Source organism: Pteropus medius, unplaced genomic scaffold (genome assembly GCF_902729225.1).
Source record: "Pteropus medius unplaced genomic scaffold, Ma_sr-lr_union100, whole genome shotgun sequence".
In the NCBI taxonomy this organism is placed as follows: Eukaryota; Metazoa; Chordata; class Mammalia; order Chiroptera; family Pteropodidae; genus Pteropus; species Pteropus medius.
The window spans coordinates 5,594,100-5,617,701 of record NW_024349224.1 but is presented as its reverse complement, the minus strand read 5'-3'; the positions used below and the strand labels follow the sequence as shown (position 1 = coordinate 5,617,701).

Here is a 23,602-nt window from a genome sequence, read left to right as displayed (position 1 = left end):
AGCATGATTTTACAAATTATTGTGCCTTTTTATCTAGTGTTACTCATTTTTTAGCAGCCATTGTCAACTGGAATTTCACAAGAGGTAAGCCTTAATTCCCTAAAGCATCCATTGTAGGTAATTTATTAGCATGATATACAAATGCACTAGTTATATATTATCCTTGGAGAATTGAGAAAAGTTAGGCAAATTATTTTCTCAGTCCCTACTGAGAAGAACATTGCCAAAGTATTAGAGACTGGATCTACTTACAGTACCTTTGGCATTAAGTTTTGCCAAAGCCCCAAAAGTCAGTTTATCACATTTTCTGGTAGTTCACTGGTTTAAAAAAAATTTGTGTGCTACTTCACTGTCCATTTCTTCTTATGGAAAACATACCAAGCATATTCACATTCATTTATTATAATAAATTGTCTTAGATCTTCCCATATCAGTATATATGGATCACATTTCTTTAACTGCTATATAGTAAGTATTCTGTGGTATATCTGTCATAGTTTGGTCTCCTATTAATATGTTCTTTCTTCCTAATTGTTTAATACTGTAAGCAATGTTATCATAATTATTCATGAAGCTGTACCAAGCCAGTGAATCTGCCCTGACAAGTAGCACTAGTAATCAGTCATCTTAATTGATATTGTGTTACTTGCTAATTCTTTTCTTATGGCAGGGTAAATGCTAGGATGTTATAGGTTGCTTCTAGACCCAAGGTACTTCTCACTTTGTAATATTCTTTCTTGATCTCAGCTGTACCTATTAAGTTATGACGACAAATCTTTCTAACCAACAGTCTAATACTGCTTTCATTAATTGGAGAAACTCAATTCTGTGCTGGAATTTTTTTGAAACCTGCCCAGGTTGTGATAATGTATAGGCAAGCCACTAACTAGATGCTTAACCTAACCTTTTTAAAAGATTTACATACAGTAAAATGCACCCTTATAAGTATACAGTTCTACACATTTTGACAAATACATAGTCATGTAATCACTGCAATAAAGATATAAAACAGATTCTTCACCCCAAAATATTCCTTCATTCCTAGTTTACCTACCCCCAGTCAGCTACTGATGATGTAGTTCTGCCCTTTCCTCAGTGTCATAGAAACGGAATCATGGTAAATGGCCTGCCGAATCTATCGTCGTTCGCTTAAGCATTAGTATGCTTGAGATTTATATCGCTACGTGTATCAGAAGTTTGTGCCTTTTTATTGCAAAGTGTGGTAATCTGCTAGGTCTACCACAGGTTCGTTTATCCATTAACTAGCTGAAGGACATTTGGGTTATTTTCTACTTTCTGGCAATTAGGAATAAAGTCATTATAAACATTCATGAGCATGTTTTTGTTGAACCTGTTTTCATTCCACCTGACTAAATACCTAGGAGTGAGATTACTGGTTATGTGATAAAGGTATGTTTAACTTTATGAGAAACTGCCAAACTAATTTCCAGGTACAATGGCTATGCTATATCATTTTGCATTCCCACCAGCAATATATAAAAGTTCCAACTGCTCCACATCATTGCCAGCATTAGTTGTCATTTTTTTAAACTTTAGCCATTCTCATAGGCACATAATGGGTGAACTTCAGATCCTTTATGCACTTTTAAATTTGCTTAGTTTTCTTTCAGTTTTGGTAATCCTTTATCATATATGAGATTTGTAAAATTTTCTCCCAGTCTGGCTTATTTTTTCTATCTTTTTAAGAGCAAAAATTCTTAATTTTGATGAAATCCATCTTATCCATCTTTTATGGATTATGCTTTTGATGCATATCTAAGAAATCCATGTAACCTATATCCACATTTTCTATGATTTAACTTCTAAGTTTCATAGTTATAAGTTTTACATTTAGGTCTGTGGTCCATTTTGAGTTCATTGTATATGGTGCAGTCTGGATGCAGGTTTACTATAATTCTTATATATGGCTATCCAATTGTTTCAGTACCATCTGTTGAAAAAGGCTATCCTTTCTCCACTGAATTGCTTTTGCACCTTTGTTGAAAATCGGTCGGCCATGTATGTGTGGTCTGTTTCTGGAGTCTCTTCTGTTCTTTTGGTCTGTATGTCTGTACTTTCACCAGGACCACAGTGTCTTGAGTAGTGTAGCTTATACTTGAAATTAGATAGTGTGAGTCCTTCAAGTTTCTCAAAATTGTTTTAATTCTAGTTCCTTTACATTTTCAAATAAATTCTGGAACCAGTTTGTTAATTTATACAAATAATTCTGCTTGGATTTTGACAGGAATTGGGTTGACTATAGATCAAGTGGGAGAAAACTGACATCTTGTTATTGTTTTCCAATTCACGAACATGATTTATCTCCATTTTCTCAAATTTCTTTCACCAAGATTCTCATTTTCAGGATACGAATCTTGCACATCTTTCATCAGACTTATCTGTAAGTATTTAATTTTTTAATGCTGTAATAGTGTTTTGAAAATTTTTTACTTCTGATTAGTCATTGCTATTACATAGAAATACATTTGATTTTTATATGTTAATCATGCAACTTTGCTATAACCTTCTTAGTTCTAGTAATTTTCTATAGACCTTGTGATTTTTCTATGTAGAAGATCATGTTGTGACTGGTTTTTCAATCAGTATGCTCTCTCTGTCTTGCCTTATTGTTTATGCTAGGACCTATAGTTACAGTGTTGAATAGGTAATGGACAGAGCAGATATCCTTGCCTTAGAGGGAAGGCATTCAGTCTTTCAGCATTAAGTATGAGGTTAGCTATAGATTTTTAAAATATATATTTTTTATCAAGTTGAGAAAGTTCCCTCAGAGTTTTATCATGAATGAATGTTAGATTTATTAATAAATAACGGGCCATTAAGACTGCTATTTCTTGAATGTTTTGGAAGTTGTCTTTCAGGTAATTGGTCTGTTTCATCTATATTATCACATTCATTGGCCGAAAGTTTTTCTCTGTCAGACTTTTGGGTGTAGGACCTATACTGATCTCTCATTTCTGATGCTAGGAACCTGTCTTTCCTAATTAGTCTATACAGAGATGTATTAATTATTTTAATCCTCAAAAAAAATTAGCTTTTAGTGACCAAAATTCCCCCTTTTAGTTGTCTTTCATTGGTTCCTGCTCTTTTTCTAGTTGCATAGGGTGAAATCTTAGGTCACTAATTTTTGAAATCTTTCTAATATAGTATTTTAGTGCTGACAGTTTCTCTTTTAGCACTGCTTTTGCTGCATTTCACAAATTTCTATGTTTAGTTCAAAATACTTTCCAATTTTTTCTCAACTCACAGAAATATGCAATTTCGTTTCTAAAACTTATAAGGTTTTCCAGATCTCTTTGGTAATGATTTCTGATTTAATTCCACTGTGGTCAGAGAAAATTGAGACTTGTTTTCTGGTCCAGAATGTAGTCTAAATGTTCCAGGTGTTTGTTGGTGCTTTTGGAGTGTTCTACAAGTGTCAATTAGTCAGTTGGGTCGATGATACTGTTCACATCTTGAATATCCTTATAAGTTTCTCTACTTGTTCTATCAATTTTGAAAGCTCTTGACTATAAATGTTTTTTTTTTTTTATTCTGTTTAGGATTGTATATCTTCTGTCATTAGGAAATGACCTTGTTTATCACTAAAAATATGCTTTCCCCTGAAATCTACTTTCAGATATTAATATTGACATTGAAGCACTCCAAGCTTTCTTTTGATTAGTGTTAGTAGCATGTATAACTTTTTTCATTCTTTCACTTTTTAAAAAACAGCTTTATTGGGATATAATCCACACACCATATAATTCAGCCATTTTAAGTGCACAAATCTGTGGCTTTTAGTGTGTTCCCCGAGTCGGGCAACCATCAGCATGTTCCCCAGCTTTTCATCACCCCAGGAGACCCTGTAGCCATTAGCAGAAACTCCGGTATCCCTAACGTTAGGCAGCCACTAATCTTTCTGCTTCTAAAAATTTGCCCCTTCTAGACATTTCCTATAAATGGAATCATATACTATTCTTTCACTAGCTTCTTTCACTTAGCATAATGTTTTCAAGGTCCATCCATGTCACAGCACTTTATCGGTACTTTTTTATCGGAGTAATATTCCATTGTACGGATCTATATTTTATTCATCAGTTAATGGGACATTTGGGTTATAATCCTTTTACTTTAAACTATTTGTGTTTTTATAAAGTGCATTATATATAAGCAGTAAGTTATTAAGTCTAGCTTTTTTGTCCAGTCTTAATCTCTGCCTTTTAATTGGTGTATTTAGACCATTTACATTTAATTGTTATTCATTTACTATCTTTTCATGTTTTCCCTTTTCCTCCTAATTTGGCCTTCTTTTGAATTGAGTATTCTGATTTATTTTTTTCATTTAACTCTTTGATCCACTTGGAATTTGGTTATAGGGTGAAAATCTAATAGTAGAGGAAATATCAGTCCTTTCCTCCAACTCTAATTACTTTTTGGGGCTATTGCCATTTTTGTTCCCAGCTTTCACAGTCTCACTGGGAACACCACTGGAATTAGACTAAACCTATATAATGGTTGGAGAAAACTGTATCTTAATATATGTTCCTATTCAGAAACATTAGCATATCTTCATTTATCCCAGTTTTAAAAAATATCTAATTCAAGTTAAATAATTTTTCTACAAGGGATAAGTTTATTCCAAGGCCTGTTACACTTTGTTGTTATTATAGAAGTTTTTACATTATATTTTCTAAAAGATTATTGCCATCTTTACTTGTTTTCCCCATCTTTCTATTTTACAGAAAAATACACTGAACATCCACTTATCAGTCATTAAAACCACATTTGTTCTCCCCACATAATTTTTACTTTTAGTTGAACCATCTGAAAGTAAGTTACTGACATGGGATATTTCACCTCTGAATAAGCATATTCTCCTACAAAGAAATTTAACGGGAATTTAAAGGTAAATATTAATATTAGAGTCCACATTAAATTTTCCCACTTGTCCCCAAAATGTCCTTTTTAGATATGCTTTTCTATGTAGGATCCAATCAAAGATATGCACTACATAATAATAGTACCCTTCCCACCACCTACCATTTCTTCATGATATTAACTTATTTTTTTGGTTATATATGTATGTTTCTTTCTAAGAATCTTTAACACATATCACATAAGGGCCTTTAAGATCCAGCTGCACTTCTTAACACCGCGTGATTCCCAGTGACCCAGCCTTACTGCCTCAAGGACAGTTTTCCTTCCCTGCTTCTCCCTGGATACTCTTCCATCTACATCTCAGCAACTTGCTGACTTTTCACACATTGAGGCCGGACTCAAGCTGCACTTTAAGGCTAAGGCAGATGCTGCCACACAAATCTGTGCTAATATGATTATCACACTGCACTGTACAAATGTCCATTTCTCCCCTTAGAGGAAGAATCCAGAGGAAGGACACTGCCTGTTCTAAAAATGAGCAGTTGGCTTAAAGATCCAAATTTTCTTTCCCTAACAGAAATTTGGAGCTTTAAAATTTTACAAATAGAATAAAAACCGCAAAAGCCCAGATTTATAGTTGAGTGTTAAAAATGCACAACAAATAGGAAAAGGAAGGAACAAAAATAAATCCAAATCCCTTACTCGATTTCCAACCTGAAAGTTCTCCCCCAAACCCTCTTCCCTGGTTCTGCTGCATCGGGACTTACTGGCCACTTTTACTCTGGCAGTTCCCAACATTTGTGTGAGTGCCCCGGTTTTCCCATTGACCATTTCTAGCATCCTAAGCGTTTGGGAGTGAAGGCCAAGATATGTTAGGCTCACCTTTGAAGGACTGTTGCTGAAGTAGTAGAAAATCTTTTCTCGAGGAGAAAGCATTGTTTCGTTTTTATGTGGGGAAATATAGACGGGATGATTTTGAGACAGCTGTATTCGGCGAGGAGAGCCTGTTCTTACAAATGGATAGGGAGACAGGGGAGGAGCATCCATCTGTGTAAAAAAAAAAAAAAAAAAAAATCAGTATTTCTAAGAAAGCTAAACAAAATTTCCAATGAGGCATTTTTAAAAAGTGGTTATTTTTACTGAGTCTAAAACCAGTAGCTTTATGAATGGTAAACAGTGACAGCAACAATTAAATCCAAAGAAAACATACAAATAGCAAACATGTAATTGTTCACTGTGTGCCAGTCATTGTTTTAAGCATTTTTAATGCAGTATGTCATTTAATTTTCACAACCACCTTATAAACTAGGGAGTACTCTTATCCCCATTTTGTCTAGGAGGAAACAGGCACAAATAACTCACAAGGTCACCACAGCTGTTAAGTCTTCGACAATTTGAACCCAATTCATTTTCTCAATGCTATACTTTGTAGGGAATCCAAATACCATCTTATTGTTTAATGCTTGTACAACAATAGAAATTATGATGGTTAATCAAATTATTTGTTAGACTTCTTCCGTTTTACTTAAGAGAATTATTTATAAAACTAGAGCAACTCAAACATAAGTGATTCCTCATCCTTCACAAGTAGAAAGAAAGGTATGAAGTAATCTCCCTCAAACTTACTATGTTTGCCTGCGAGTACTTCATGGCAAATGTTTTAATTTGTTTTATGTAGATGTTGTTGTAGAACTGAATGAGGTCTCCCCTCTCCTCCTCTTCCATGTCGCTGCTGGCACCTGTGAGACGAGTGGGTGTCGGCGGGGCACTGCCAGGCTGTGGAACGGGCAAGGTGCTGCTTGACCTCATGACAGGACTGGAGTCTCTGCTGGCTGCCATCAGTAGAACAAAGGGTGTTACACAGAAAGGCTGCTAATATAGATTGTTTTTAAAAAGAGAATTCGATAGAATAAAAGCAAACAGCTGCCTGCTCCGCTGTATAATGGCAGCAGATGGCCCTTTATTCTTCATACCAGGCAGCAGAGCACAGGCGAGACATCAAGCACTAACATCACCCCCAGGCCAGAACTGAAGGAAGGGCCTACTGAGTAGTTTGCATTAATAAGTTACACCAACTTTCCTAGGACCTGAGCCCTGTATTAAGTGGTGCAAACGAACCACTGGGGATGGTATTTCCATAGTGTGGTTTCAGTTGACATGCCAGACTTTTCTGGAACTCAGGCCATCAAATTCCTGCCTGAAATCTCTAATTCCCCTGGAGAAAAATGTTACGTACAGTGTGCCTCTAAGCTAGGGGATGGACAAACAACTTTGCCACCAAATTTAGAATTCTGTTTATTGTTCTAACAAATCCTTTGCCAATAAAATAGCTTCATACTTTCTTTAGTAGTAATTTCATTTAGTCATCCTCAGTTTTCTAAGCCTAAAAAATAAGAGAAGCTCCTAATTTTATTTTGTAAGTGTTCGTAAAGAACCCACTTACTTCTGTCTTTGCTTAGTTCTGTTGGAGAATTTTGATGGCTTCTGCTATCACTGCTGCCAGAATTTCTTCTTCTCCTTTTCCCTTTTATCAAAACACTTCTGTATACCTTTAGAGAGATCATGAGAAAGAGACAGAAATTCATATTTATTGAATACATCCTAGACTATGACGCTGACAGGTTATTCTCACAGCAACCCTAATAGTTATCCTCAGGGGAGGTTAATAAATGCAGCCCAAGTCATATATCTATTAAATAACAGATTCAGGATTTATAACAGGGCCTGTCTCGCTTCAGATTCTAAGTATAGCTTAGAATACTACAGAGCAGTATTAGTACCCAACCATAAAATCAACTCATTCTAAGTACAGAGACTTCATCTACCTACCTCTTTAAGATAGGTGAATAGTATTGTTTTAAAATGTCACTTAATGTTGTCTTGGTTAAACGTACAGTACTGTTTCCTCAACCAGACTGAAAGGTGACATAGAAACCAAATGACTTCCTAATTTACATCTTTCTTGTGACTAACTGAATTAAGGAGTCAAATATTTCACATCATTACCTTCTGGAGAAAAGAAGACTTAAACTAATCAACATGTGAAGTTGTCTGTCAATGATTAAAGGAGGTTAGAGTAAAAACTTCCCTTAAAGTCTTAGTTGTTTAACTTGGTGAAAAGTCTATAGAATTAACAGTGGTTGGTTTTTTGTGTTCATCAAAGACTTTAAGCTTTATTTTCAGCCCTAAGAGAAAATGTAGTTACCTGGCTCCGGGCCTGCGGCTGAGTCCTGTAACAACGCATAATATTCTGGAAGGACCTGTCGTCTTTTGTGACCTGGAAAAGAATAAGAGTATTCTGTGAAGGAAACTACCTTCCAGCAAAATAACGTGTGGAGTTTCATAAACTTGCTCCACAGTGAAACTGGTAAAAATATATATTAAATAGACACTTAATGTCTCTGGAAATGGTCCTAAGTACATACAACAAATGAAGAACTATTCAAGAAAATCTACTAAAGTTCATCAACAGAGGAAGGAAGTGGTATTTTAACCAAGGCCTGGAATAAAAAATACAGTAACACATGAAAAATTCACTGGGATAAAACAGTAGATTTGAACTGACAAAAAATTAGCAAACTTGAGGACAGACTACAATCCAAAGACAGAAGGAAAAGAATAAAGAAATATTAACAGCTTCAGAGAGCTGCTGAACACTATAATACACATAATGGTAGTACCAGAGGAGAGAGAGCAGCAGAAAAAAAGTTCAAAGAAATACAGGCTGAAAGTTTCCCACACTTACTAAACATTAATCTACATCCAGGAACCTCAACAAATTTCTAGTAGGATAAATACAAAGAAATCCATATCCAGACAGATATAAAAACGCTGAAAGCGAAAGGGAGAAAATCTTGAAAGCATCAGGAGAAACAACTTTTCACTTTAGAACGCCAATAAAATAACAGCTGACTTCTCATCAGAAACTATGGAGGCAAAAAGGCAGTGGAATAATGTAGTCAAAGTGTCCAAAGTAAACTAAAGAATCCAGTATCCAGCAAAGTTATCTTTCAAAAATTAAGGTAGAATACAATCTCAGATAAACAATTTGATGCTAACAGACCCATCTTATAAAAATACTAAAAGTTCTTTGAATTAAGGAAGTGATTCCAGACAGTATATCAAATAAACACCAAGAAACAAAGCATTGGTAAAGACAATTATATAACTATAAAGATAGTATAAAATGTATCTCTCTCTTCCCTTAACCAATTTAAAACGCAGTTTTATCAAACAATATGTATATTAATGTATTGTTGGACCTAAAACATACAGAAATGATACATTTGCCAAAACAACACAAAGAAACATATAAGGAAATGACACCAGATGACAACTTGAAAAAACAGGAACCAATAAAAAGAATTGGAAATACATAAGGTAAATATAACGATAGTATAAAAATGTTCATTCAGCTCTTTTAAAAGTCATAAAATTATATAAAATAACAGTATTGCTGGATTTATAACATTTACAGATGTACTGTATAATGATACTACCACAAAAAGGATGAAAAAGAAACAGCTATATTGGAGTAACACTTCTGTATCTCACTGGAATTAAGTTAGTATAAATCTGAAGTTGATTTTGAGAACATGTATATGGGAGCTGGTGGAAATGGGGACAGTTCTGGGGATCTAATATACAGCATATTGTGACTAGTTAACAGTAATGTATTATACACTTGAAAGTTAAGGAAGTTAATCTCACTACAAAAAAATAGTTATGTGAGGTCCTGGATGTTAATTAACCTGTGGTAATCACAATGCAATATATACAGCGCAATCATCACATTGTATACTTACATAATTCTGTATATCAATTATATCTCAATAAAGCTGAAGAAAAAGAGGGAGGAAGATAGATATGTATATGGTAAGCCCTAAAGTAACCACTAAGAAAATAAGTTAAAGTGAGTCATTACTGAAATTAAAATATCGCATGAGAAAGTATTACCTAATGCAAATGAAAGCAATAAAGGAAGAAGACAGAACCAAAAAGATGAAGCATATAAAAAATAAGTAAAATGGACATAAATTCAGTTATAACAGTATTAAATGTGAATGGATGTAATAACAATCAAAAGTCAAAAATTGTAAGCCTGGTTAAAAAAAGAGATCCAAGTATCCTATGTCCACAAAACACTTTAGATTAAAAAATACAAACAGGTTTGAAAGAAAAAGATAGACTGCAACCCTCAAAAAGCTCAATGATTTTACAAGTATCCCACTATAAAACAGACTATAAAACAAAAAAGTTATTAAAGAGGGACATTTCATGATGATAAAATGGTCAGTCCATTGGGAAGCTCTAACAGTTATAAGCATACATGTACCTAATAGAGCACCAGAACAAAAGTAAAAACGAAGGGAGAAATGGATAATATTTGGAGAGTTCAATACCCTACTTTCAAAAATGGATACAGCTAGTAGAAAATGAAACCAGAAGACTAACAAAACTAACACAATTGGATCTAACAGGCATCTATAGAACACTATACCCACTGGCAACAGAATATACATTCTTCTCAAATGCACATTGAACATTCTCCAGGATAGACCATATGCTAGGCTATAAAACCTTGATAAATATAAAGGGATTGAAATAATACAAAATGTGTTTTTTGACCACAATGGACTGAAACTAGAAATCATGAACAGAAGTTTGGGAAACTCACAAATATGTAGAAATAAAACAACATACCTAGATAACTAATGAATCAGATCAAAAGAGAAATTAGAAAATACTTTGAGAAGAGTGAAAATGAAGCTACAACATACTAAAATTTAGGAGAGGCCGCTAAAGCAGTGCCTCAAGGGAAATTTATAGCTGTTAATGCCTATACTAAAATAGAAAGGTATTAAATCAGTTACCTAACCATCTTAAGAGCAAAAATTAAGCCTAAAGCTAGCAGACAGGGAAATAATAAAGATTAGAACATATATTAATAAATGAAAGCAAAAGCTAGTTCTTTGACAAAATCAACAACACTGGCAAACTTTTAACTAGACTGACCAAGATAAAAAGAAGCCTCAAATTACTAAGACATAATTTGGCAAGAAAAAAGACTATAAGGGAATATTATGCACAACTGTGTTCCAACAAATGACAACCCAGAGGAAATAGCCAATTTCTAGGAATACACAAACTACCAAAGCTGATTCCAGGAAAAAAAAGATGACCTGAATAGACTTATAAGAAAAATTATTCATCAATAAACTACCTGTAATGAAAAGCACAGGCCCCAATACCTTCACTGCTCAATTCTACCATTTAAGAATACCAATTTTTCACAAACTCTTCCAAAATAAAGAAGAGGAAGGACCTCTTTTCTATGTACTATGAATCCAATATTATCTGGATAACAAAACCAGTCCAAGCCTATTTCTTCTTAAACTACAGACCATTATCTCTTACGAATAGGACAAAATTCCTCAACAAAGTACTAGCAAACACAACCTAGTAACATATACAAAGAATTCTACACCATAACCAAGTGGATCTGACACCAGAAATGCAAGGTTGGTTTAACATATGAAAATCATCAATAAAACTCTTAGAAGCAAATGGGTAAATCTTCACAGGCTTGGATTTGGCATTGTATTCTTAGATATGACGCAAAAAGCACAAGCAGCAAAAGAAAAGATAAATTGATTTCATCAAAATTAAAAATTTTTATGCTTTAACATGTATCAAGTAAGTGAAAAAATAACACACGAAATGAAAAAATATTTGCAAGTCACATACTTGAGAAGGGAGTTGCATCCAGAACATATAACTGCTATAACTCAACAAATAAAAAAGCAAACAATCACTTCAAAAATGGGCCAAGGATTTAAACAGATATTTCTCCAAAGAAGATACACAAATGACCAGTTAGCAAATGAAAAAAAATGCTTGACATGATTAGTCATTAGGGAAATACAAGTCAAAGCCATCGTAAGGTACCAGTTCAATACCCACTGGGATGGCTAAAATTAAAAATAACAAGTTGGCAAGGATGTAAAGAAACTGAACTCTCGTGTACTCCCTGTGGGATGTACTGGTATGGCTGGTGTAAAAAACAATATGGAAATTCCTCAAAAAATTAAACACAATTATTATATGACCCAGCAATTCCACTTTGAGGTACATATAGAAAAGAAAACCCAAAATCTTGAAGAGATTTGTATACTCATATTCATAATAGCATAATTCACAATAGCCAAAATAGAAGCAACCTAAGTGTCCATCAGTGATGAATGGATAAAGAAAATGTGGTATATCTAATTAATGGAATATCATTCAGCCTTTAAAAGGAAGGAAATTATACTACAACATAGATGAATCTTGAGGACATTATACTAACTGAAATAAACCACTCCCCAAAATAACAAATATTGCACAATTCCACTTACGTGAGGCAGCTAAAACAGATTCATAGAGACAAAAAGCAAAATGGTGGTTACCAGGAATTAGAATGGGAATCAGAGAAACTACTTAGTAAGTAGTTTTACTTTGTAAGGATAGATATGTTTTGGAAGTAGAAGTGGTGGGTGTACATTATGAATATACTAAAAAACATTCAACTGTTCATTTAAAAATGGCTAATTTTGTGTTACATGACTTTCACCTCAAATTATTTTAAAAACAAAGTCAGATAATAAAAGTGCTGATGAGAATGTGGAGAAATCACAACCTTCGCTTATTGCTGGTGGAAATGTAAAATGGTGCAGTGACTTTTGAAAACAATCTGTCAGTTCCTCAAATGGTAAACATAGTTACCATATGACCCAGCAACACATGCCTAGATATATACCGAAGAGAAATGAAAACATGCAAAAGCCTGTGCACAAATGCTCATAAACAGGTAAAAATTGGAAATAGTCCATCAACTGATGAATGGATAAACAAAATATTGTATTCATACAATGAAGTATGATCTAAAATTGACTACAGTGATAGCTGCATATATCTGTGAATATATTAAAATCTACTAGTTTACATTTTAAATGAGTGAATTATGTAGTATGTGAATTGTAGTTCGATAAAGTAGTTTTAAGTTCTGACAGGAAGTAGCACCTTTTTTCCTTTTATATTCCGAAGTACTCACTTTTGCCATCACATAAATGGCGCACATTAACAGCTGGTCCAGATGTCTGTCCATCATAAGTTCAGGACACTGAATTATGGAGAACTCAAAACAGGTCCAGATTTTTTTCCTTAGTTCATCTGAGATTTCCAGTTTAGCACAAAGATCCCGAAGGCGGACACCTGCTAAGTGGTAAACCTAGTAGATAAACAAAAACATTTCAAACTTTGTGTATCTAACACATATTTCCCAAGTTCATGACCTGTTAAGGGGACATGAAGCATTACCTTTCTAAAGAAAAGTGATAAAGAGCTGGTCTTCCTGGGTCTACCGCTGCTGCTGGTTAAAGGCGGGCCCTGTTTTTGCTGTTGTCCACCAGGGGAAACCTGCTGAATGGTCACCTGACCAGGGACTTGCAAGGTTGTTCCTGTGACCGACTGAGAGCTCAAACTCCCAGCCAGGGCTTGAGCACTGAGGGGCTGGATGGAACCAGCGACAGCCTGGGCCTGCCCCCCAACATTGACTTGGACTGGGAAGAACGTTATCCCTCCGTTTTCATTGGCAATGCCTATGGTTTGTCACAAAGAAAAAGCACAAAGAAAATGTTGATAATACGAGGTTGTCCAGCAGAGGTTTCCAATTTCTCCCCTCCTAACCCCTTGTCTCATATCATCGTTCCAGCCAAATCTCAGGTAACCTTCCAATAAATGCCACAGAGAAAGAACTCAGTATCCAACTCTGCCTTCCTTACCTTGTACAGGAATGGTCACAGTTTGTCCATTATTGGCTGTGACAGTGGCTGTTGCCATGGTGACCAAAGTCTGTCCAGGAACTGGTGTGACAGAAACAGCCTCCCCAGACACATTCTGCACAGGGACAGCACTGACTAAGGGCTGTGGGGGAATGCGCCCAGGTGTTCCTCCATCAGGGGGGCTATCATTCTCAACAAACAGCCGTCTTCTGGTAGAGCTGGCTGTTGGGGAGCTGTACCTATCATATAATGTGGTTGGAGATGTTATACCTAGGGTCGGAAAAAAAATAGTTTAACTCAAGGAGACTGAGATCTGACTTCCAACCAAGCTATTATGTTCAAAACTAATTAAGAGTTTAGAATACTTGATAATTTTAAAAACAAACAATAATTACAGGAGTCACATCATAGCTACAATTCACCTAATGAAAACTCAACTGAACACTATTATGAGCAAAATGTAAAGAAAGTTTCTCTTTCTCTCACAGTATTCCCTTGAGTACACCTTCTGCTAAATCAAACTAGACTTTGCTCTCTACCATTACAGGGCCTTGATGATTTAGGGGTAATTTAAAGAATTATTCTATTTTTCCATGATATTTTTGACCATACTGAGTTTCTACCTAACCATCATGTAAAATGTGATTTCACTATAAAGCCACAACTTTGATAAGGGAACTTGATATTGCTATGGTACATCTGGGAGCATGTCCTCCTAGTTTTATGGATCTTCATCTTTGTTTTTTTCCACATATAGAAAATTACTAAAACTCAATGTCCTTCAGCAAGAATGGACTTAATATCTTTTGTAGTCAATTAAGCTTAGTTTATTATTTTTTTAAACTTTATTGAAATATAATTCTCATATATTTCACCCATTTAAAGTTGTACAATTCAATATTTTTTGGTATATCACATCTTTTTTAATTGTGGTAAAATATAGATAATATAATTTGCCTTTTTAACCACTTTTATGTGTACAATTCAGCGGCATTAATTACATTCACAATGTTGTGCAACAATCATCACTATTTACGAAACTTCTCCAACAGAAACACTATTAACCATTATGGCTTAGTCTATTGTTAAGTATTCACACCGATGTCTGAATTTTTGAGAAGTAAGCATTCTTTTCCCTATTTCATAACTAGCTGTAAAAACTATACATCAGTCGGTGGGTTTTTTAATTTAAAAAATATATGTAGGGAGGTCATAAGAAGATTGACAAGTGTAGTCCTGACTGTAGCTTAACATTTCAATTTCCTCATGATACAAAAGCAAATAAATTTAACCAGCTTTGTATCTGGAACAAAGCTGCGGAGTCAGAGTGCATTACAATCATTATCTTGTATTAAAAGACCTCATGAAAATAGAGAAGTGATAAGTACAAAGAAAATGAAGTTTAAAGTCAAGTCCTAATCCAAAGATTAGGGAAGGAAAAACTACAGAAACAGGACTGAGGAAAACCAGCTGTCAGATTGATGGGTCTAAGTGGATAATATGCAGAAAAATAGTTAAACTATGATGAACCCCCTCCAAACAGGAAGTTTTCATACAGCTCATCCGTATTTACTGAGAATGCACTAACAGAGTGATTCCTAATTTTAAAACTGATCTTTCTTCCATAGCTGGTGCTCACCAGTTACATTAAGTTGGTCTAGACCACCCTCAACCCTTCTTCCAAGGGAAGGGAATTGGGGTGGCCCTCTCCCCTGCATGGAGCTTCTGGGCACCGCCCTGGGTGGGACATAATGGGACATAATGGGGCAGCCAAGTGGTCTTATGCCCCACACTCAATACAGACCGAGAAGCCAGGTGATCTGCTCTGTTTAATACTAGTGACAGTAAAGAATATTTTTGGATGCAAAAACCAAAAAGATCTAAACACATCCTCCTTAATGACATCCAAGGATTTAGAACTCTCTGGAATCACTGCTTTTTAAAAAGTAGTTTTATCTCAAGTATGTAAACTTAAACCTTGCATTTAGCAGATGTTATAAAAAGCTGCCTAAAATGTAATTAGATGAATAATAAAACTACCCTTTTCTGTACTTCTTGGGCCAGCACATTAACCAGGGTAGCTCACAGCTCAACTGCCAGTCAAAGCTAACATGCTCAGGCCATGCAGTCTTCTGAACTCACTGGCTTGTCTGTACCTAACTGGATCAAACAGCTTTATCTTTAAGAAGCTATCTTATTTCTCCTACTTTTAAAAGTTAAATTCATCTTTAAAAATTTATAGAAATCACCTGGAATTCTATCACCCAACAATAATCATTCTAAGTAGTTCGGTTTTTCCATTTCAGCCCTTTTGTATACTTATATGTAAACATACACTTAAATAACAGGAATCACATTAATATATATAGTACTCTATCTTTTTTTTTAAAAGACACTTGTTATATCATGCATTTTCCTCTTCTTAGTCTTTGAAAGCATGACTTTTAAGTGACCCATGTGACATTATAATGCACAGAATATTGTCTTCTATATATACCCTATTAGCTTCTTTTGTAGTTTTAGATGAAATTTAAATCCAGATAATAGGTCCCCAAATATTTGCCCTAGTATTTTCAACTTACTTCTTCCAAGTCCTCCAGTATCAGCACGGACCTCACTCACCCTCCTGGGAGTCAAAGGGGAGCCAGCAATACAAATTTCATCCGTTCTTTCCAGGCTCTGGGCTGGCATGACCTGTAAAGAATTGTTTACACAGAAAACCATTACTCAAAAATGCATTATAATTTAAAATACCATAATAATCTAAGGTAAAAGAAAACGATCTTGGCTCATCAGTTATTCCATCTATCAGCTGTCTTTTCCACTTTCAGGCTTAAAAAATTCAAAACCTAGTTAAGTCCATATTAAATATGAATCAACCTTACTTATTTGGAGAATTAGAATATCAACCATTCTAAGGTACAGAAACTTGATTAAGAAATCAGAACACTCAATTCATACCCTGTCACTAAAAACTTGGAGTGATCACGAATTATCTCTGATTCTTGTTTCCTCTCAGATGCTCAGGTAATTGTACCATATCAAGCCCAGTTGCCACCCTCCACACCACACTAAATTTAACTGCTCTCTGTGAAAGAGGGTATGAACAGACTAGATATTGATGTACTTTTGTTACAGAAAGCTGTTAATATATTTTCACAAACCTCCTCACATGTGGGAACTCTGTTTTCATTATCTCTGATTCTGTCCCAGAGTGGAGACTCTGGTTTCCATGCCAAATGATCCAGGATCTGTTCTTCAATCTCATTAAGGTGTTTCACCACCTCTCTACAAAGGCCATCTTCTGCTCTAATGAATACTTCTATCACCTGAAACAAAAACACCCTGGGGTTTATTTTTTTACAGAAATGTTTATTTAACGTGTGAAAACAAAATGGGTAAATTTATTTATTTTTACTTATTTATAAATACAAGATAATTTATAAAAAATTACAAGCTTAAAGAATAGTACAACTTTGCAGCAGCTGCTCTCCCTTTCACTGTCTTTATAGTTAAACTGCATGTATGAATTTATACAAATCTTTTACATAGTGAATATTTCAGAAATTTTTAAATGAAAAAACATGCCTTGTCTATTGTGGGTTGAAAACATTACTCTTTAAATTTCATATTTAAAAATTCTAAACATTCTATATGTGTCACTAGAAATATTAGTTTTGACTGCTGTATCTGAATTAAGGTAAATTCACACACTAAATCAATATTAAGAAACTACCAAATCAACTACCAAATTAATGCCATAACTCTGTGCCTCTAAATAATGTGTAAAAGAGAATTATGTTTCTAAAAGACCCAATCAATTTTATCTAATTTCCACAAAATAAAAAAAGGAGATTGGTATATAAGATTAGCTAGTGATATGTTTGCTGGTTTTCTGAAGTCTTCTTAGCTCACAAAATGAAAGTATTCTAAAAGCCTTTTATGTAAAGTACGCAGCATAGGGGAATATAGTCAATAATATTGTAACAACTATGTATAGTACCAGGCAGGCACTAGATTAACTAGGGGGATCACTTCATAAATTATATAAATGTCTAACCACTATGCTGTACACCTGAAACTAATATAAAATATTGAATGAGAACTGTAATTGAAAAATTTTTTAAAGCCTTTATGAAATTAAAAAAAGGATCGAATGAAGCTTTTACCCAAAATAGGTCTTTATACTACAGTAAAATAATTTATATAGTTCTTAAGACTCTTTCTCCTCTGCTCCCAAACAGAGTAAAAATTATTACATATGTAATTAAAAACAGAAGAAATGTACTTAGATATTAAAATGAACTACATGGCTAACAACAGGAAATTGATCTCATCAGTATCAGATTTTTAAAAATACCTTATAAAAATGATAAAGTGGCACATCGAATATTTCAGTAATGAATGGAAAATTCCCAGGAGGCTTATAAGAAAAAGTGACGACCTCAAGGCAGCAGGCCAAGAGCGATCTGTGAAATGCATCTTGTTCCAGAATGCCCTATAAAACAAAGTTATTAACATGTAAAACATTAACTTACTCTAATAAGACATCTCATACCCAGTCAAGTTAAATAAAAATACCAAAGAAAGTCTTTTCTGAGTGAGTGAGAAGTATGTGCTTATCTCCTTACAACACTTAACTTTATAAGTCAGTTCCTTTTTTAGCAAAATACATATATCAAAGGAAGATATAAGAACTTTCAGAAATCTCACATATTATAAAATATAGCTAAATAAAAAAGATTACATCCCTAACCAAACTACACATACATCCTGTTGCTTAGACGAGTGATGATGTAAAAAAATGTTACAAAACTGTATTTATAGTTAAAAGGCCACTGGCATAAAGAGATAGCTTGAAGGAAAGCTGGTGACTTGGCTAGATGGTTAAGGACCAAAAGTCAGCATGTTTGTTCAGGGTAACACAGTTACAGATGATTTTCATTTACTTTTTTTTGCTTATTATATATCCAAAATTGTACATATTTATTATTTTTGAATTAAAAAATTATGTAGACACCAAAAACATAGGCAACAATAGGGAAAAACAGATAGATTGGACTTCAATAAAAGCAAAACCTTTTATGTATCAAAGGACGCTATCGAATGAAGTGAAAAATCAACCTACGGAATGGGAGAAAAATATTTGCAAATCATATATCTGATAAGGGATGAATAGCCAGAACATAAACCAAGAAGAATTAAAAGCAAGGATCCAAAAGATACTCATACGCCAATGTTCATAATAGCATAGTTCATAAGAGCCAAAAGGTGGAAACAACTCAAATGTCCATCAGCAGTTGAATGGATAAACAAAATGTGATATATACATATATATATGGTGTGTCTGTCTGTGTGTAATATTATTAAGCCTTAAAAAGGAATGAAATTCTGATACATGGATGAACCTTGAAAATATGTTAAGTGAAACAGCCAGACACAAAAGAATATTGTATGATTATATGAGGTATCTAAAATAAGGTCTATTCACAGAGATAGAATTAAAGAAGGGGGGGAAAAAGTGAATATCGCTTGTTTAAAAATCAATCTGTATTTCTTAACTAGTAAAATTTAGGAAAAATAATTACCTTAGCCAAGAGGAATGGCTGAATATTTACGTTAAAGTTCTTTCTAGTCAATACTCAATTTATTCTTGCTATATAAGGCTTGAATGAAAACTATGTTATTTAAAAACTCAATTAAGGTTAGGTCTGAATGTTTTAATCCTTGACTACAGAGTTTACTACCCACAGAAACTGTAAGTTATAATAGGTGGCCTGCTGCAGTGAGACACTAAGTGGGGGAGTGGAGGTAAAAGCACTCAGAACACAAGTTTCCTTATGTGTCAACCCTATTCCCTCAACGCCATACACTATTTATTCATGAATGGCTTTATTTTGGGGGTGGGTAAGGCTGAAAGAAACCATAGTTTATTGTGTTGATCAATACATTGGTTATTTACTCACAGATAAATCCATGTCTCCCAGTCTTTTTTGTTCCTGCTCAATAACAGATTCTAATACTTTATAGTAAAGCATCTCTGCAAAACGAAAATGTTTGCTGGCAATTTCTGCATAAATAATAAAAAACACAAAAATCACACGTGAAGAAAATAAATATTGTAGAAAATGAGGGTCCATCCCATCCCCTGTCCACAAAATAAAATTTAAAAACCCACACAATACTTCACCTATATGCACTTCCTACAGTTTCAATCATCCCTAAGATTCCTTAATTTATTTCATGGTAACACCCACATTTTTTAAAACTGTGAAATGAAATATTCTCTTACAAACTATGACTGCATCCTATTAAGGTTCACGCTTTTTTTTTTTTTTTTTTGTAATGTTTGAACAGAGTAGCTCTATGCCAAGAGGTTGGTTCACTATTTCTACTCATACGTGGTTTTAATTCATGACATCAAACAACTCCCTGGACAGGTCTGGGCATGAAACGGCTATGTCTTCTGTTCTGGTTCTTACTATTTTGAAGAGTCACTATATTTCTGTATTTAATATCCAGTCTACAAATGAAAACTAAAGATTTCCCAAACAAAGTACCTGAATTCCAACATAAGATATCAGTTTAAAATTTCTCTCAATGAGAAGGGCCCAGAAATCACTTGGATGACAGAAAAATTGGACATCCATACTCTAGCCTTCGATCTAAAGAAAAGGCATCTTTTCTTCATATTTCCAACTCAGTTCCCCAAAAAGGATTCCATGAAATTAAACTTCAAGATGAGAACAATACGGACAATATTAAGCTTTACCTTTAGCACAGGTACTAAAATCCTCATCTGGCTGGGAATGCTGAGAATATATTTCAAACATTTCTTTCAATCTGTTGGCAATAGCCTGGGTTGGATCTCTAGCACATGTCCTAAAAAAAATTAAAAGAAATTATCTAATCTAAAGGTCTTGCCAAGTTACAAAGTGACAAACTGTTTATAACTCCGTATTTTTACTAACTTGTAAATATAAAATACTTTGAACAGAAACTATACAATTCCCAAATTAATCCAAAAGATCCCACACTTCCTTAAATCGAAGGTGGCGGTATTACCATTTTGAGTGGCAAAGAAAATTTTTCTTCTTTAAAGCCATACTTTTTACTGCAGTAAGTTTGTCAACCTTAACCAGTGCCTGTTTGATGCCTGTGACTGGCCCCCACCTACCGTACACATCTGCCATTACTGAAGACAGACAAAAAAGCCCTCAAATATTTCTCCAGAGGGCAATTCAATTCCCATTACAACTCCTGGAAGAAAACAGAATGAAGGGGCATATAACCTACACTACAGACTCATATAAACTATTACTGGTATTCTATACCTTTTCCTGCAAAACGAGGTTGTGAATCATTGATTTTTTTTTTTTTTTTACTAGAAAGGCAATATATGTTCAATGCTGAAGCAATATATGGATTGTCACCATGTCGGCTTTTGTAACAACTATGTTTTTATCTTGATCGTAAACATACATATGCATTATAAAAATGTAGCAAGTTTAGAAAATTATGAAGAAAATAAACATCAGTTATAATCCTGCTAGAAATAGCTACCGAATATCATATGAAAGCAGAATTTTGTTATGAACACACATAGGTACCTTTTATACAAAAACAGGACCCTTTGGTTTTACCTAGTATCTACTGGTATTTGAGAACCACTAATGGTATTTAATATTAAAGAAGCTGCTACACCTGTTTAGAGATTGTAAAGAGATCTGGAAGATTTAGAGATTAAACCAGCCTTCTAAAATATGCTTCTGAATTCTAGGTAAACAAGGTCTATTTGAGAAATATGACTTAAGAAGAGGCCAATAGACAGAGCCTGTTGGGTGTTAATCATAATCAAGTTTATGAAAAAGGAGACTTCATGAAAATGTAAAAGAAAATTAGCTTTTTGTTTAATGAGTCCGGCTACGAGTGAGAAATTACTAATACATGTATACAGGGCCCTTTTATACTACATCACCAGAAATAAAATGGGCTCCTATACAGTTTATGTCATCAAATCATAAACTTTTAGGACTAACTTCCTTTTCAGGCCAATAGTGTTTTATAGGGTTTATAAAAGTTACAGTAGTTTTACTTTGGTTATGAATATAACTGTCTATCTTTTTAAACATGACCCACCCTTCAGAAATTTGCTTAGGTCCAATTCTCTTCATGAAGTCCTGTAACGACCACCATCTTTAGTGATCCCCACTTCCCTGAAATGTTGATAGAACAGTTGGGGACAGATAGTTTGGTGCTTTATTCTACACTGTCTAGTGTTGTTACTGACTCCTGTGCTACATTAAGGAAATCTGAGTGCTATGGACTGAATGTGTTTCCCTGCCCCCAAATGCGCGTTGAAACCTAATCTCCAACGTGATGGTGTCAGGAGGTGGGGTCTTTGGGAGCTGATTAGGTTGAGAGGGTGGAGCCCTCATGAATGAGATTAATGCCCTTATAAAAGAGACCCTAGAGAGCTTCTCTGCCTCCTTCGGCCATGTGAAGACACAGCAAAAAGACAGCTGTCTGAACCAGGAAGCAGTCCTCAGGAGACACTGAATCTGCTGACACCTTGATCTTCGACTTCCAGCATCTAGGATTGTGAAAAACTAATTTCTGTTGTTTATAAGTTACCAGTCTATGGTATTCTGTTATAGCAGCCAAACAAACTAAGATACTGAGAAAAAATGATCACCTTCTAGTCACACATCTTATATTGCTATGTCCTCTACAGACTAACAACAGGACTGGGCATATAACTGATATAAAATTATTAATGGGTATAAAGTACTAATAGTGAAAAATTAAAATAGGAAAACTGAAAGTGGTCAACAAATCTTAGCAGGCAAGAAGGGCTCAAACTAACCTTAGAATCTGTTCCAGGTTTTCACTTGGCGCATTCCTGAGGCCTGTCAGCATGGTGTGAAGACGACTCAAGCTATGTGTAGCTATAGAAACTGGAGTCGCACAAGGGCTATTGTCCTTAATGTACCTTACACCAGTCAGTGGTGTGGAGGTTCTAAGTGCTTTAGACTAAAAGGGAAGGAAAAGGACATTATTTTAGGTCAAAAAGACTTTCAATTACTTTATGTTATCAACAAATTTTAGTAATTCAAATATCACCATTTTTGGAATTTAAACATACCACCACTAAAAGCTACCACTATCCAAGCAAAGATGTGTGAAACGGAAATATGTATTTTGGCCCATTAAAAAGTTTTTCTCTTAAAAATTCAATCTTTGAGATAAATCATATGGCCCTATTATACCTCCTCCAAAACTTAAGCTTGAGGCAAAAATAAGCATTAAAAAATTAATGTCATTGCAAAACAAATTCACAGCTCCCATCTACTGCTATTTTTGTAAATACTCAAAGATTGACAAAGCTGTGAAATAAACCTGGCCCAAATGAAGTCCATGATTTAACAAAAGCCCACCTAAGTCATCAAATTTTCCCCTAGGGAGAGAGGATAAAACAAACATTCTTAGATGCAGAATACAACCTGATGCATAATAACGTTCTACAGTCTTCTTGCCCCTCCTTTACCTTTAGTTACTAGAATCTATCAGTTTTCACCCTAAAGTAGACAAATTTTCAGATAAATGTTTAAGTCAATATTCTTGAATATAAACATGAAAAAGATATGATTTAATGTCAAAGAATTTCAGTATGAATACATATGATAACATCTTTTCTAATTTTTCCAACAAACTTAAAGGTTAAGATAGCTTGAGTTTTTTCATATTAAAGATAAACTATATTTCCCTATGTATTAAAGGTACTATTCTAGAGATGTAAAAAAATCTGGTAAAATTTCCACCTGGCAACAGAACTATTCAAGTTTATGAGATAGAGAAGCACAGAAATTAACCATGCAGAGATAAATCTATGTGCTCTCTGT

General features: G+C 34.4%; 1 protein-coding gene across 3 annotated transcripts in view; it reads right to left on the bottom strand.

Moving 5' to 3' along the window:
- Nucleotides 1-23,602, bottom strand: part of RBL2 (RB transcriptional corepressor like 2) — a 57,541-nt gene that overhangs the window by 16,445 nt on the left and 17,494 nt on the right. For all 3 annotated transcript variants that reach the window (XM_039880878.1, XM_039880880.1, XM_039880879.1), the window contains exons 9-21: nt 22,567-22,733; nt 20,473-20,582; nt 19,667-19,770; nt 18,061-18,198; nt 16,865-17,029; nt 16,283-16,394; nt 13,701-13,970; nt 13,237-13,517; nt 12,971-13,147; nt 8,084-8,155; nt 7,322-7,427; nt 6,505-6,710; nt 5,761-5,925 (exon numbers count right to left, since the gene is read on the bottom strand). In XM_039880878.1, the coding sequence (XP_039736812.1) occupies nt 5,761-5,925; nt 6,505-6,710; nt 7,322-7,427; nt 8,084-8,155; nt 12,971-13,147; nt 13,237-13,517; nt 13,701-13,970; nt 16,283-16,394; nt 16,865-17,029; nt 18,061-18,198; nt 19,667-19,770; nt 20,473-20,582; nt 22,567-22,733 (2,073 nt within the window). The remainder of the gene's footprint in view (nt 1-5,760; nt 5,926-6,504; nt 6,711-7,321; nt 7,428-8,083; nt 8,156-12,970; nt 13,148-13,236; nt 13,518-13,700; nt 13,971-16,282; nt 16,395-16,864; nt 17,030-18,060; nt 18,199-19,666; nt 19,771-20,472; nt 20,583-22,566; nt 22,734-23,602) is intronic.